This window comes from Oppia nitens, unplaced genomic scaffold (assembly GCF_028296485.1).
Source record: "Oppia nitens isolate AA-2021 unplaced genomic scaffold, nextdenovo-longstitch-racon4-pilon3 scaffold1_pilon_pilon_pilon, whole genome shotgun sequence".
In the NCBI taxonomy this organism is placed as follows: Eukaryota; Metazoa; Arthropoda; class Arachnida; order Sarcoptiformes; family Oppiidae; genus Oppia; species Oppia nitens.
The window spans coordinates 3,603,843-3,620,949 of record NW_026533199.1 but is presented as its reverse complement, the minus strand read 5'-3'; the positions used below and the strand labels follow the sequence as shown (position 1 = coordinate 3,620,949).

The 17,107-nt window shown below is 25.0% G+C and overlaps 3 protein-coding genes across 3 annotated transcripts; 1 reads left to right on the top strand and 2 right to left on the bottom strand.

Annotated features, from left to right (window-relative positions):
• Nucleotides 1-1,068: 1,068 nt before the first annotated feature.
• Nucleotides 1,069-9,558, bottom strand: LOC128952948 (protein phosphatase 1 regulatory subunit 37-like). Its single transcript, XM_054298424.1, has 11 exons — nt 8,932-9,558; nt 5,400-5,497; nt 4,580-4,625; nt 3,483-3,583; nt 3,225-3,344; nt 2,984-3,134; nt 2,648-2,916; nt 2,425-2,566; nt 2,053-2,342; nt 1,329-1,986; nt 1,069-1,250 (listed from the first exon to the last, which is right to left on the bottom strand). The coding sequence occupies exons 1-11, from the start codon at nt 9,125-9,127 to the stop codon at nt 1,153-1,155; spliced, it is 2,169 nt and encodes a 722-aa protein (XP_054154399.1). The 5' UTR covers nt 9,128-9,558; the 3' UTR covers nt 1,069-1,152.
• Nucleotides 9,559-11,931: 2,373 nt separating this feature from the next.
• LOC128952954 (mucolipin-3-like) lies at nt 11,932-14,339 on the top strand. The gene is made up of 4 exons (XM_054298431.1): nt 11,932-12,512; nt 12,599-13,644; nt 13,717-13,798; nt 13,873-14,339. The coding sequence occupies exons 1-4, from the start codon at nt 12,087-12,089 to the stop codon at nt 14,230-14,232; spliced, it is 1,914 nt and encodes a 637-aa protein (XP_054154406.1). The 5' UTR covers nt 11,932-12,086; the 3' UTR covers nt 14,233-14,339.
• Nucleotides 14,340-15,157: 818 nt separating this feature from the next.
• LOC128952961 (RNA polymerase II-associated factor 1 homolog) lies at nt 15,158-17,069 on the bottom strand. Its single transcript, XM_054298440.1, has 4 exons — nt 16,807-17,069; nt 16,650-16,742; nt 16,281-16,571; nt 15,158-16,218 (listed from the first exon to the last, which is right to left on the bottom strand). The coding sequence occupies exons 1-4, from the start codon at nt 16,875-16,877 to the stop codon at nt 15,291-15,293; spliced, it is 1,383 nt and encodes a 460-aa protein (XP_054154415.1). The 5' UTR covers nt 16,878-17,069; the 3' UTR covers nt 15,158-15,290.
• Nucleotides 17,070-17,107: the final 38 nt, after the last annotated feature.

Here is a 17,107-nt window from a genome sequence, read left to right as displayed (position 1 = left end):
CAACAAATATACTAAAACTAATAAACAGTACTGTATATAATTGTTAGATATAATTTTATTTGTTTATTTATAAAATTTTGCATAAACTTTCAGGAATGTTAACAACATGTTTTAAATTTATAACATAACTATTTGTTGTCACTTAATTGTATTTAAATATTTATTTTTCAATTGTTTTTGGACACGAAATGATGGACTTTGTTATTACGTTTGTGCAATTGTATCACTATATCATAAATGGTATTATTATACTGTAATTATTTATCAAAATTATTTTCTAATTTTACACAGTCTTAACTCATCATAATTTTTTAAATATAATATAATACCTATATATATATATAATTTAATCCTTAATAGTTACGATTATTTGATATATTATAACTTACTGTATATACAGTATATATATAGTACATGCAATAATAATTATTATATGTAAGTTGTTAAGTACTGTAGTATTCAATTATATAATCCCATTAAATTGATAATTTATCTTAATATTTATATTGTAAATCGTAATATTACTGTACAGTATACTTAAATAATCTATTTGAAATAGTATACACATAATAATAATACTATATTATTATTAAATTTTACTAACAAATTGAGACAAATTACATACAAATTGAATACAACTTAACAAATAAAATATACCGTATTTTTGTAAACTACCGTAAATTGATATTAAACAACGTAAAAACAGTAAATAATTAATGATAATCATTTTAGAAACAATAAATATAAAATATGGAATTGTATTATCACGTTGCTTAATTTTGTATCATATATTTTTAATATACTAAAAATATTTCAAAACTAAAAATATATAATTTTGACAAATAAAATTTTATATATTATATACAGTAATATTATATAACATTTAATACGTGTAAATACAATCTTATATACTGTACTTATAGTTTAATAATTCAGATGAAAATACAAACATATCTGATAATAACTGTTAAAAATATATTTAGTAATTTAGATCTATATATAATAATTTAGTTTAAGTTTTTAATACACATATTTATATATTGTTATATTAATCACAATTATCACTCAAGTTTATATTATTTCTAAAAATCGCACACAAATTATTGTCCAATTTTGTTAGCGATAGTAAACTATAATTTTGATGTCAAATATTTAGATAACTTGGACAGGACTGGACTCACAGTCGCCAAACTTAGCTATAATATCATCGACTTCTGGCGGTAATCTCAGTAGTAAAGGATCGGGAAATTCTGTTTAAGAAAACAAATATTATAAATAATCATAATTTATATATTTAATAATATATAATATAAATTTATATGTAATACCAAATCGGCCAAAAAATGTGGGTGAAATAGGAAGTGAACTTTTGAGGTCAAGACTTTCCAAATGAGTATAACTTTTAAATAGATTTATGGATCGGACTTTGGGTTTGGTATTTGGATTGGTTTGCGATAAGTTTGGAGAACTCATTCGTCTAATATTCTTATTATACGGCGATTCTGGACTTAGAAATTGATTTTTAGACATCTTTTTTGGCAAATCCATTAACTGATCATTTGTTTCATTTAATTCACTAGTTATCTGATTATTGTTGTCTGTGTTTAACTCATTATTTGTTTGTATTGGCATTTCATCCGGAGTTATATCTAATTGCGGCACTTGTTCTTGTAGTGAATCTGAATCTAAATTTACTGGTGAAACACTAAACCGACCGGACTGTCGATATGAATCGTATGACGAGCCACAGGAGCCTAAACTAACAGTTCTGGCAATTGGCTTATGATGGCTATGAGTTAGGTTTTCTTGCATTGAAACTATATCTGGTTTACTAAATGAATAGCCATTTGATCCATTCATAACATCTGATATAACATCCGGTCGACTCTCATTATCATTAAGTCTTGAATCGTCATCTAATAATTGGTCACTTATATCATTAAACACATCATCAGTTAAATCACTTTCGCTATGAGATTCCAAGTACTTAATAAACAATTTAATAATTAAATTAAATTTTTTGTTTTCAAAAATTTATTAACAAATTTTTACCGATTCTAGCAATTCATTTGGCTCTTCGTAAACGGTATTTGTCTTATTTTGCAAACAATAGTCATTCAATTCAGTCAACAAATCATTATATTGTTTTTCAATTTGTTGTTCGTCTTCATCATTATCATTACATTTAAGATATTGAGATAATTTTAGTGAAACAATTCGTTTATTTAATTTAATCGCTGAACATAAAGCTTTAAGACCAGTAATTTGAATTTGATTATCACTTAAATCAACAATTATTAATTTTTCATTAATTTCAATAACTTGTGAAATAGTAATGGCTCCTAATAATTACAGTAATAATTAAATAATAATATTTTTAAAGATAATAATACCATTAATAAAATATAATGTATTGATCCTTACCCTCACAGTTAATATTATCTGCCCTTAGATTTAAATATTTAAGTTCTTTGCATGAAATGAGTCCTTCTTTTAATATGGAAATCCCGTCATTAGATAATCCGTTGTACGATAGGTCTAATCCTATCAGAGATCGGCACTGAATCTAAACATTAAATAAAATTATTTAATATAAATAATTTATTTTTCTTAAAAGATAAATAATTGAATAAATAAATATAATAACCAGTGATTGTGATAAATGATTCATTGGACGACTCGTTATTTGATTATCGCTCAGATTTAATATCTTTAACCCTCCGTAGCACTGATGAGAGAGACCCTCACATATGTGGTCGACGCCAATGTCTTGGATGTGATTCCGTCTTAAGTCAAGAATATCGAGACAAGAATTAGCTCGAAGAAGATTTCCAATTTGGACGCCATCTGCTGAACAGATCTTATTGTCTCCCAAATACAGTTCACGAAGATTAGTATTTAACTTCAGTGCGGCCACTGATCATATGATTAATGATTTATAACTCAAATATATTATTATACGTTCAATAAAACTAGTAATTACCTAATATAGCAAGTCTTCTGCCATATAATCCTGAGTTTTCCAAATAAATGGTCACTAAATGTGAACCCAAACGCATAGCCCGACCCATAATCAGAAGAATTTGTTCATTAAGACCAGTATTGCTTAGATTGAGAAATTGAAGACATGAAGTCTGAATACAAAAAATAAATAAATCAATCAATTTTAATGTATAAGACGTTGTCATCAGAAATATCATTTAAAAAAAATAAAGTAATAATACTTTTTTCAATGTCCGACACAATGCCTGCCATCCCATCACACCAATGGACTTATTGTTTGCCAGACATAGATGCGATGCCGACTCGTAAAACTCAATCATATCAAATAAAGCTGAGGCACCCTATAATCAAAAGAAAAACAACATTCAACATAATTGGACCAAATATAATGCTATTATTATTATTACTGTCTTTTATCGGCTAATATTTTTCTATTTTGATTTACTAATTAGTTACTAATATTAGTAGAGTAGACATACCTCTCCATCCAAATCACACGAATCCAAATCGATTTTACGAAACATAACTCTCTTTAGTATCTCTTCTAACGCTTCACAGTGTCGATAGTCAAGACGTTCACCTGATTTACATTTTTTTGTCATTATATAACTGTATTATTATTATACAGTATTTAATATTTCTTATGTAAACACAATTTATTCAAATATTTATTTGTCAAAAATCTATTTTTTTAAAATTGTTATCTAAGTAAATATTTAATTAAAATGTGTTTTCTTTAATAAACGTTTGTATTTTTTTTAATTTGTCAGATAAAATGATTTATGAGATTTGTTTATTATTCAGTATTAAATATGAATGGCAATATTTTTTATTTTGTCATATAAATCAATTACAGTATAATTTGTTAATGGTTTGTTAGATTAATAATAATAATAATATATTATTAATGAAATTGACAGGTAACCAATGGTCACAAGTAGTAAAATATGCTAATCAATAACTGATATAATTTATTTATAATACAATGAAAAGCAGTAAAAATGTATTTAATATAAAAATTTTGGCTAATATTTTAGTTGAATTTTCCTATTCTAGTGATTTGCTTACGTAAACAATCAAATCAAATATATTTCGTTAATTTTTTGCTATAAATAGTACCAGAATTTAAGTTATTTAATATAATAATTTAATAAAAAATTATTTATGTATTCATGTGTATAATAATTTAAATTTTAAATTATTTTATATATTTTATTATTAATATTAACATACAATGCTTTTTTGCAAATATTTTGCATATTTATAATGTATATACTATTTATCACACAAGATATTGTGTAACAGAGTGTCTATTTAAAGATACAGAATATTCTGTTATAGTATACAGTATAGTACTGCATATGCACTACCACTATATGTACTGTATGTACAATAAAGTACAGTAAATTATGTGCTGTATAATGAAATACATTAACTATATGAGACATTTAAAGATTAATGCAGTGATAAACTAAATCATATAGTAAAACGATTTTTAACATTATATGATAATTTTGTGTTTTTTAAACATAAAAACAAGTGTTTGTCAGTTTTATAAACATAAATATTACATTACCTTTGAGGATGAGATCCTGTCCTCTAATTTGGTTACATTTAAATTTCTGTTAAATAAATAAATATAATTTTAAGTATTCAAAAAATGACTGTAATGACTCTAATTACATTATTTTTATTGTTATATTTATCTTTTAATTTTATTATAATTCATATAATATTAATGTCTATACAGATGTAATTTTAAAAACTTAATTAAAATTGCTGAAGTAAATAATTCTAAAAATCAATATTTTTATCATTTATGTTTAAATATAAGATATTTATGATGATTTTTTGTCGTTAATAATTTAATTTATTAATTAATTGTAAAAAATATCTTTAGTATGCATTTTTAAATTATAAAAATTAATAAATTAATAATACAATAAATATAAAAAAGAAACTTAAAAATCATATTATAGTAAAACTACTGTATTAACAATCAGATATAACAATCTCTTGTTTTCCAATTTAACCTAAAACTATAATATTAGACAATTTATTAAAATATTTATAGAAAATATGTGATCAAAAATTATATATAAATAAAATTTCAGAATATGTTTGATTATATATAGTATTGTTACGATAAATAAATTATTATGTGATATATTGATTCCTAATCTCATATTACAATTAGTAATGTAATATTTTATAAATAATTTTCTAAACTTTCATCATTTTATTTATATTGATAATTCCTGGTATTACTATAAATATATTATTGATAAATAATATATTGCATAAAAACAACTAAATATATTTTATATCTAAAAGTATAATAAATAATTTACATATATTATAGTATACTTTTTATTAAAACAAAAAAAAAATCATACCTTTAACTGTTGAACAACTCTAGGAATGGGTTTAATATTTTGTTTGCCACACGCCGTCACATATGAATCATATAATGTTTCGATACTTTGATCAATGACTTAAAAAATAGAAATAATTATCTATTAATAAAAATTCAAAACAATTTTATATAAACCTTATAAAATTCTCTATTATTAAACATTATGAGCAATTAATTACAATATTTTTATTTTAAGCAAATATTTAATATTTGTCTTTTTAGATAATTATAATAAAATTATTTATTACTATCTCAAATTCTATATACTGAATATCTATTGTACTTTTATTGTTATTTATTTTAAATTAATTTATGATTGTTTCAAATCTAATACTTGTAAATAAGTCTCTCTTTCCTATCAGTTGTTGTCTATTATGTAAATAATAATTTTTTATCATTACATTCACAGACAATAACAAATTACTGTATAAAATAAATTTGGGAAATGTCTATAAAATTATTAAATTAGATTATATCTGTTCATATCAAAACATATATTCTATTCAATACATATTTTTAATTTTTTTATATAACCTTAAGGCTATAAAAACTATTTTGTTTTTATGAATATTTATTAAATTATATACACTAGACAATAGGTTACTAGACATATTATAACTGTAATGTTTGAAATTATATACTAGAAATACCTGTATATAACATATAGATATACGAAATACTGTATTTATAATATAAATAATTACTCCAAATATATAAAGTTTATATTATAAATTAAGATAAATATATAAATCAAAGTTACACATATTATTAATATAAATAAAATAGAGTATTTAATATATTGTACAATACAGTATATTAATCATTTAAAATATACTTAATTACTAATACAATATATATTATATATTTCACTGTATTAATATATCTATATCTGTATATAAATTAAATAAAATTAAAATATTTATATAATTTGTATAGAATAAAAAATTTAGCCAAATTATGTACAGTATTACAACAATAGTATATTACATTGTCACATATCTTACTAATTAGAAACTCTAATACTATTGATACTAATATACTAGTATTTATTTACGCTAAATTAACAAACATTTTGTATCAACAATGCATTATASAWTATGCATTCARTATACAAACAGTATAATACTAATTTATACTGTACAATACTGTACATATATTGTATTGAAATAAGCTAAAAATTATAATTATAATATGTTTATTATATAATTTAATATAATAAATAAATAAATTACAAAATAATTTATATATACTGTACAATATATAATAATTTAGATAAAGTTAAATTGGTTTAATTGATATTAATACTATTAAAAAAACATTTAAAATTGCTGATGTTTTAATATAAAGATAATATTTAAATATAAAAAAGTCTATTTATAGATCTTGAAATTGCTAATGTATTTAAATTATTATTATTTTAATTTTATACACAATCGACATTGCACTTATAAAACAATTATATAATATATTTTAAACATACCAAAAATTAATTAAATAATAACGTATTTATAACAAAATATWTATAAATATCTGTATAATTTCAATTTGCTTATCATGTTATCTTGTTAACATAAGTAAATAAAAAGTATTAATATTTAATATGTATATACACTATATAGTATATATATATATATATATATAGAGAGAGAGGGATTTTGATAAAAAAGATTGCTCTTCTATTACATTGAGTTTTACTTAAAATACCTAAAATACCGAATAAAAAAATGTTGGCATCAAATGATATAATGAAATGTTTGAAAAATAACAATTTTCTTGTAAGTCATTCATCATTTTTTTCAGAAATTAATATAAATATTATACTTTAATAAAATTATTATTATTATTATTATTAAATATTTTATACTTTTTTAATTATTAAGTATTTAATTTTAAAGCAAATTTGACAATAAAACYGCTATGAAAATTAGCTGCCTTACGCCCCTAACCCCCCCTGTATACCCCTTGGGTGTGTTTCTTATAAGACATGGCAAATATTTTCAACTGTTATTTAATATAAAAACAGTTAGATTCAGGAGTTTATGTAAGATTGGATGTTAAGCTCAATTCTATTTACTATACAGTATATACATAATAATATATATTATACTGTATATATAAATTTATAAATGTATTAAATTAATTAGTTTACGATAAGTATAAAATCTTCTAATATAAACATAAAACTCATTTTTTTGAAAAGATCTATAGATTTGTCGTTATATATTACAGTATATACCCATAAAACCCATTCAAAATACAAACATTAAAAACTTAATTATATATATATATTCATTAAAACATATTTTATATTAATAATTAGAAAAAATAAAAATATGTATTTTGTCATAATTTGAACATAAAATCGTGTCATTCATTAATAACTATGTGTTTGTAAAAAAATAAATAATAATGATTAGATAACTAAAGGAAATGGGTAATTTAACTTAATAATGATGAATTTCAATATTTTTACTATAGACTAACGATAGCGATATCAATGATATGCAATGAAGTGGTTTAACTACACACTACTTATCTAATTAATTAATGGCATCAGTATTGCTATTGTTTTGATAACACGGGTTAACATCTAATTAACATTGAAGTCCAACAAAACTGCATAYAATAAATATACTTTATATACATGTATAGCAATAATACGCTATCTAAACTCGTAAACATTATTTTCATTATTTATATCATYTTAATCTCTCTCTCTCTCTCTCTCTCTCTCTCTCTCTCTCTCTCTCTCTCTCTCTCTCTCTCTCTCTCTCTCTTGTTATCTATTATTTAACTCACATTTTTATGTCTAAATTAAAAACTAAGTGCTTTGAATAATACAGTTTGTATATTAATTTTTATATTATATACAGTATTAAAATTAAATGAGTTATAAAACATGATTATATATATCCAAACAATTAAAACATTGTATATAAAAATGAATTAATAGGCTTAAAGACTCAAAATTCACCAAAAAATTTACTAATATTCTTCAATACTGTTTAAACGTTTATACGTACTGTATATAAGTTACAATATACTCAAGTACTGTATAGTCTTATATCGTTAACAAAAATGTTTACTGAATATCGATCACAAAATTTCTATATTTTTATTGCTATTTATTGCAATAATATTGGATAATGAGATAGAAAAAAACTGACTATATTTAGTTAAAAATCACATTTCAAAATACAATACAATTTGTTTTTTAATATTTTATTTTTTAGTTTTTATTTTATATTTAATGAAATATAGTGTTAATACACGATATACTCTATATTGACATTTGGTGACAGTATGTGATAGTCTATAGAGAATTGGGTTATATTTTAGACATAATATTGACTTTAAAATCAAGTGATTCAACAAATTGTTTTGAAACAAGAGATCAATTAAAAACATTAAAAAGTAAACAGTTTTATAACAAACAAACAAACTATTGAAAAATGATTGCTAGCATTGTATATACGATATGTTAAGTTATATTGAATTGAATGAATTAATACCATATTGATAGGGATCGGGTGCTTCAAAATAACCGGTCACAATACAGTTGTCCTCCGGGAACTGTACCCTATGGTGACCTTTTCCTTGACCTCTGGTCAGACATCCGCTGATCTGTCGGGACTGTTGTGTGGGAGAAGTGGGCGCTGAGGTAGACCTCACTGTTTCATCGGTGTCTCTGTAATCGTTGCAATCCATCACTAATTGATATCAATATATGTCATCACTTGTCATCAATAATTCATTGATATTACAATCACTATAATTAGTCATACAGTTGTCTAACCAATAGACAGTCACATGAGTTTAATTGAAAATGTATTAGTTTTTCACACAAATCACTGTCAAAGTGATGTTCAATGCATTGATCAACTGCTGCACTGATAGTATGTATGGATACCTATCCGCACATCAAATAGCTTATCAATTCACTGTATGTCACATCCAATACCCATACAATAGTGTCCAACAGTGTTAGATATATAAGTAGTCAATCAATTGTCACTATTTTTTGGTCAAATTGAAGGCAAACCTCATACTAACTCTTGACATTACAATTTGAAAATATATAATATAAATGTTATTTTTATATAACATTGTATTGAATGCATATTTCAAACACAATTCACACTTTCATTCAATGCATTCATTCAATGCTTTCTCTGTTAGCATTTACTTCACACTCAATACAGTCAACACTCAAATTCATTGAGAGTTTGCGTAATACATGACATAATAACACTGTCTTTATATTATAATAATAATAACAGCGCTCTGTATAAGAGGTATAATAGATTGTAATTGAAGGCAACGGCTAAATACCACTACACTGTTGGACACATCAATCAATTAATCGACTAATTAAACAATTTATAACTATTGATCATATTTTATGTCATATATATTTTTTAAAAACTTTTTTATTATTTATCAATAATTTAACAAAATAAATATCATTAAATAAATATAATATCTTTTTTAAGAACTGGATGCTCTGGTATTTTTTTCATTCAAAATATCTTTACTATACTGTATTAATATGCTGTAGTAATTAAGCTATTTTTTGTAAAAATAATAACACATGTTTATATCTAATCAAAATTTAATTGATTTTGAATTTCTAGTGAAAATTTCCTTAAAATTTAATAGTTTTAATGATTATAAAATTTGTTGTGTGATCTTTACAAATATTAAGGTTAGACTTTTATAGTGTTTTAATTAAGATTAAGTAGATTGACGACTAATATTAATTATTATTTGATGTTTATGACTTATACATTAGATAATTATTTTTATTTTATAAATTTAATTAAATTAAAAAAATATTTGATGTTTTATTTAATTATTTACGTATTTTGAATATACAGTAAATGATATATTTTTATATGACAATTGATAGTTTGACATTTTATTTCAACTTTATTTCTAAATAACTTGCGATAATAATGATAATACTAAAATTAGTAATTATTATTATATAACTATAATTTACTGATAAATTTCATAAACGATATCATAATTTTTGTACCACAGACATAACTTTAAATTTATTAGTTATTTTATAACAACATTTACAAGTATGAAATATGCAAAATAAACATAAAATTTTAATTTTCACAAACTTTGTTTTAAATATCATATGTATTATAGTCACTCTAGTTATACACACAAGAAAACAATCTGTGATTTTTAAATGTTAACATTAGATTCAAATATTTTATGAAAAAATTATATATGAATGTYTTTGAAACCAATGTCAATGTATTATCTTTTAATGAAAATTTCAATAAAATGCAAAATTCTAATTAATTTATAATTTTAAATTATTTATATTTAATTTTTTATACATATTATGATTGAATAATTTTTTTTTAATTTATAAAATAGCGTCCAGAAGTTTGTTTGGCAATGCTATGCTTATCATTTTCAACTTAATTACAGTAAATTTTAAAAATTGATAAATTTACTAATGTAAATAAACACAATTTTTAAATATACCAATAAATATGTAGMAATAATTAACATTATTATGATTTATTTAATTAGTAATCCATACATTTATTTAATTGTTTGATTATATGCATAACTTTAAAATTCCTATGAAAATAGCTAATGTATAAAACAATTATTTATATAATTAAATTTCAATTACTGTATATATTTCAAAACTAATTTAATTTAGTGTGTTTCTTAATAATATAATAATAATTTATGCTAAAGTGATCATGTTAAAGTTAAAAATACTGTATACAGTAGTTTAAAAGTTAATTTTTAAATTACTAAATTATTAAATTAACTGTGCGTTTATATACTTAAGAATATAAATGTTATTATTAATGAACTCAAACTTATTAATAGCAAAATAATTAATAATTTGGTTATTAAAAGCAAAATTATTTTCTAATGTCATATCCTATTATTGATAGTCAAGTAATTGCTTTTCATTTCACTATTTTTCATAAAAACATCAATTTTATTACACATTATTATACCGTATTATACCGTTTATTGTCATAACAGTAGAGTATTTTTAGTAACTTTTATTGACATTAYGGTTGTTATTGTTTTAGTAGGTTTATCTATCACAGCAAATAACTATTTAATTATGTAACACAAATAAACAATAGTTTTAAAAATAAATTATTAACAAATATATTTACAAATTTATTTAGAAATAGTGTACAATTGACACATTTTATATAAAAATTAATTAATTAATTAATTATCTGCACAAATTAAAAATCATTTTATTTAATGCTTATTGTTTAGTCTGAATAATATTTTTTTTTTAAATATTTAATTTACTTTTTTATATTAAATCTCTTAATAAAATTTCATTTCTCAAGTGTTTATAGTAATATACAGTATTATATATATAACTCCTTAATCTCTTATCAATTAATAAAATACTGAACAGTAGTTTCAAACATATATATAATATAATACAATATATTATATCTTATATAACGCTTGTTATGTATTATCCAATGTTTTTATCATACGTTTGAAAACATAATAATATTGTTTACATAAAACAGTGTTTACAGTGAAAAGTCATAAACAGCTGTAAAATAGTAAACAATAGAGTTTTGTATAATTGAGTCATACATCTTATGATCAGTTATTTCGGTGATAATTAGCAGATAAATGTCAGACAATGTCTGTCGTAGAGAACGTTCACGCAGTGGTTTCCTCGCGGAACAGATCACACAATGACCAACACAACCGACTGATGGCCAATGAATCGGACGACGATGACGACATCGATGTCATCGAGAAGTGTTTGTCCACCAATAGTACGGCCATTAACGGCGATAACGAGCACTTTATGTCGTCATCGAGTGTCAACTTACAGGGCATGAACTCTATGCCGCCCACCGAAAGCCGGGTGACGGCCACCGATAGAGATCGCTTAAGACGTCGTCTTAAATACTACTTTATGTCACCGATTGATAAATGGCGAGCAAAGGGTCGCTTTCCGTACAAACTATGTCTTCAAATAATCAAAATAGTTTTCGTCACCATTCAGTTGATTGTCTTCGGTATCGATATGTCTGACTATATGACACTCGAAGCTAATGTGGTCTGAATCCTATTAATTGATTTTTTTGTATATCATATCATATTTTGTATTTAATGTATACTAATCTCTTAATATTTCATCTATAGGTGACATCATTACGAAAGTTATTTTTGCCAAATTATGACACATTACGAGAGGTGATGACATACCCACCGGCCGCCGGTCCGTACGCTTTGTATGAAAAGCAGGAGTTGTTTGATTCAATTGATTACGCGATCCATAGGTTTGCAAATATATCACATCTGAGTGTCGGATCATTTGGTTATCAGACGCCGAACGCAACACTACAGCCAATGTCTGTATTAAACGTTTGTTTCAAGACATACACAAAGGCATCACTGGAACCATCAAATTATTATTATTATATCGACAACAAAATTCAACAAAACTGTATTGAAATAAACAATACGTACGAACCGGGAGACGAGCGCTGGAATCAACTTCGATTCAAAGATTATATGACAGAACATAAGTTTGATTTCACTTTTGACAGTCTGGTCTCTCTGACCATTCAACTACCCTTACGTACCATTTACTTGAACAGTCTGTCCAGATATGATGCACCMGAATGTTATGACCTAAACGTTAACATACTGTTCGACAATTGTCAACATTCTGGTCAAATGTTAATATCTTTGACGTCTACTAATCTGCGCCACGAATGTGATGGTAATCTTAAGGATAATGAAGAGCAGACACATATTGAGCGTCAAGTACTCAATATCGGTGTAATACTGTTGTGTTTAATGTCTTTTTTCTTATGTTTGCGATCACTAATTCGTGGCCAAAAACTTCGTTCAAAGACAGTCTATTTTTTTCGTAAACAATTTGGCAAAGGATTGTCATTTGAAGACATTTCACAGTTCATCGACGGGTGGATTATAATGATTATATTGAATGACATTCTTATAATTACTGGTTCCTTTGAAAAGATCAATATGGAGACAAATTCATTACATGGATCACATTATAACTACTGTTCCCTATTGTTAGGTGTCGGAAATCTTCTAGTTTGGTGCGGACTCTTGAGATATTTGGGATTTTTCCATAAATACAATATATTGATTATTACATTAAAACATGCCTTTCCTCATGTATTAAGATTTCTATTATGTGCTCTTATTCTATACAGGTTTGTACACAAAAAAAAAATAGTTTATACCAATAAGTAAAAGATAAAATTATATATTTTTTTAATTTTTAGTGGATTTTGCTTTTGCGGTTGGGTTGTATTAGGTCCCTATCATTTCAAGTTTAGGACTATCTCAACAACTTCTGAATGTTTGGTAAATTTGCATAATTTAAGAAAATTTAGCAAATCATAAAATTTTATCATATTTTTTTTTAATTATTACAACAGTTTGCTCTTATGAATGGTGATGACCTGTTCGCCACATTTGCCATAACTAATACTAACTCAACAATGATTTGGTGGTTTAGTCGTCTATATTTATATTCATTTATAATATTATTCATTTATGTGGTATTGAGTCTATTTATTGCTATTATAATGGACTCATACGAGACAATTAAAGATTATTATCAAAATGGCTTTCCAATGACTGATATGCAAAAATTTATTGCTGAATGCGAGGACTCAATGGCCAGTTATCTCGAAGACCAGAGACACTCACCGACATTCAGACAAAGCTGTGCACAATATTGTAATAATTTACGATCACTTATATCATCCATTTTCAATGGCCGCCGACAACAATAATAAGTTTGTCCACAATTTGCTAGATATTCAACTATCAATATAATAATAGTGTTGAACTTAAACTTAGACTAAAAATATATAAAATTATTTTTATCTTATATTTTAATATAGAGATTATTTTATTTATCAATTATGAGCAACTAATAATTTTTATTATAAATTATATTAATGTACATTAAAATTTTAGTATAGAATTATTCAAATGTTATGAAATTATCAAACAAATACCGTAATATATACAGTAGTAATATTTCATATTTCATTTTTTGTATATATATATATAAAGTATTCTCATTTGTGTTTTAAAATTTTAGTCATGTTAGTTAAACTGATTTATAAAATCAAAAATCAATGAATCTAAAATACCAAATAATGGACTATTGCTAGTTTTTAAAAATATTTACTATTTTTGTCTTTATAATACTTGTTAATTATGAAATAAAAAAACAAAATATATCCATAACATTAATGATAATCATATTACTGAAATTATGTAATTAAATTCACTGTATATTTAAATTATGTAAAATAATAAAATATTTAATTACTGATATGTAAATTTGCAATTCAAACTTATTATTCGCAATTAAATAATAGTAAATTAAAACAATATTTATACAAGGTCATTTAGCATGTTAAATTAAACTTATTATGCTTATAAGCATATTATACACTAAAAATAAGTAATAACCAAAAAACTATTTAGAATATTACTCTTTTCAATGATTGTACAATAATTGTATATTATATTTTAAAGTTAAATTAGTCATTAAAAAAAACATTTAAAAATTAATGATAATATTTGCGAAATAAGCAAAATTATATTTATAATAATTGTGATAAAAAATACAAATACCATATTAGATATGGTATAGAATATACAAAAAAATTGAAAATAATTAATAATCGGTAATTATGATACCGAATGTGACTTTTATTATAAAAACAAATTAATATAAGAATTACATTTAAATGATTAAAAATTAAATTATTGTAAACATACTATTGTTTAATACAGTAATAATTTATGCACACAAATGGGTCAAAAACAAGACATATCAATCACTATCACTTCCGCTACCAAAGATGGCGGCCGCGTCTTGTTTAGTCTTTCGACGAACTTCTTCACCGTCACTATCGCTATCGCTCGATGACGACGAGTCAGATGAATCTGATGAAGAAGATGATGAAGAGGACGACGACGATGACGACGACTTAGCACTGGTTGGACTCTTTCTGGGCGTTTCATTCTTGTCCTGAGCTTCACTTCGGTCGTTGTCGTCATTGTTTTCGTTTTCATTTTCTGCATTATTATCTTTATTATCCGGTATCTGTTCCTCTTCTTCTTGTGGCGGTTCTAATTGAGTCATACGTATGTCCTGAGTCTTAAACTCTGGTTCATTGAGTGACCGATGTTTGACAACTAATTTCGAGTTGTTTGGCGCAGATCCCAGTTTACGACGTTTACTCAAACGAACTCTTGTTTCCAATTCGTTATAACAAATCATGTCATCCCTCCAAATGAAAAAATAGTTTTCTTCGTAACCTTTGGTCGCTTTATTCTTGACATTCCAGTTATACTCTCTGGCCATCACATACTCATATTCTTGTTGTTCTTCATATTCTCTTTCCTCTAATTCATCAATTTTTCTCTTGTTTAAAGTGTCTTCAGTCGGAAGAAAATAAGCAACAAATTGTTCGCCACTTTCATCCATAACACCTCTGATCATAGCCTGAGACATCTCTTCGACTTTAGTGATGGGCGCCGGGTCTGCATCGAACATGACCTGAGCGAAAGGGTATTTCCAAAGCTGGAAATCGGGAAATACGGGCAACACTTCTACGGGTGTGAGACCAGGTTTGCCCGGATGTTCTGTAATTGGCTTCTGCGCCGCTTCGAAGGTCTTGTTAATAGCGATTATCTGTGAGTCGCGATCCAAATACAAAGCCTCTTCTTTCATCTTCTTTTTTACATTATATCCAACTCTAAAATAATTAATAAAAATTAATAATAAGAATAATAATTATAAATTTCGGTAATTAATTACTTTGTCTCAGTTTTATCACTGCTGGCGCCATATCTATTAAATTCTGTAGAAATATATTCAGTTTTCTTAAGCCATGGTACGAGTGTATTGTGACAACGGGAGCGCTTCGAGTCCTGCGGAGTGTTTAACTCTTCTTCCAGAAGTTTTTCATCCTCTTCGGCGAGTTTGGCGTCGGATGAAGCAGTATATGTGTCGGGATTTATCAAATCAATGGTAACACCCAAGTCATGCTCCGTTAACAGGTCGTGCTTATAGTTCTTCTCCAGAGATGTTGGCTTATAGGAGACAAACCTAATAAACACAAAGTAAACAAACAAATCATTGACACATCAAATGGTGTCCAAACATAGGATTAAATGAAATAAATACCGATTCGACTCAAATGGATATGTTATAAATTTAGGATCAAATGGTATGTCTGGCAATTGGTTGCAATACTTGACCCGACAGACTAACTCTGACCTAAAAAATACAATCATAAGTTGTGATACATCGGGTGATACCCGAACCAAGTGACCAAACAAACCTCCTATCGTTTGTCGGCCGTTTCGGTCGTTCGTTGGCCGGTTTGGGTGCACTTTGAATGACGGGTGCCATCGATTACACCGACACTTATATATGTTTTGGTCACACTTTGGTCATTACAATCGGTAACTAATTGATCAATAAATCTGACGATGTCTTCAGCAGTTGTTGTTGTTATCACTGTTTTTGTTGATAACAAACAAAACAAATTAAACGCTGTTTTTGTTTCTCAAACACTAAACGCTGTAATCAAACAAAAAAATTGTAAACAATTGCGTTCACAAACAACGTAACGCTATTTT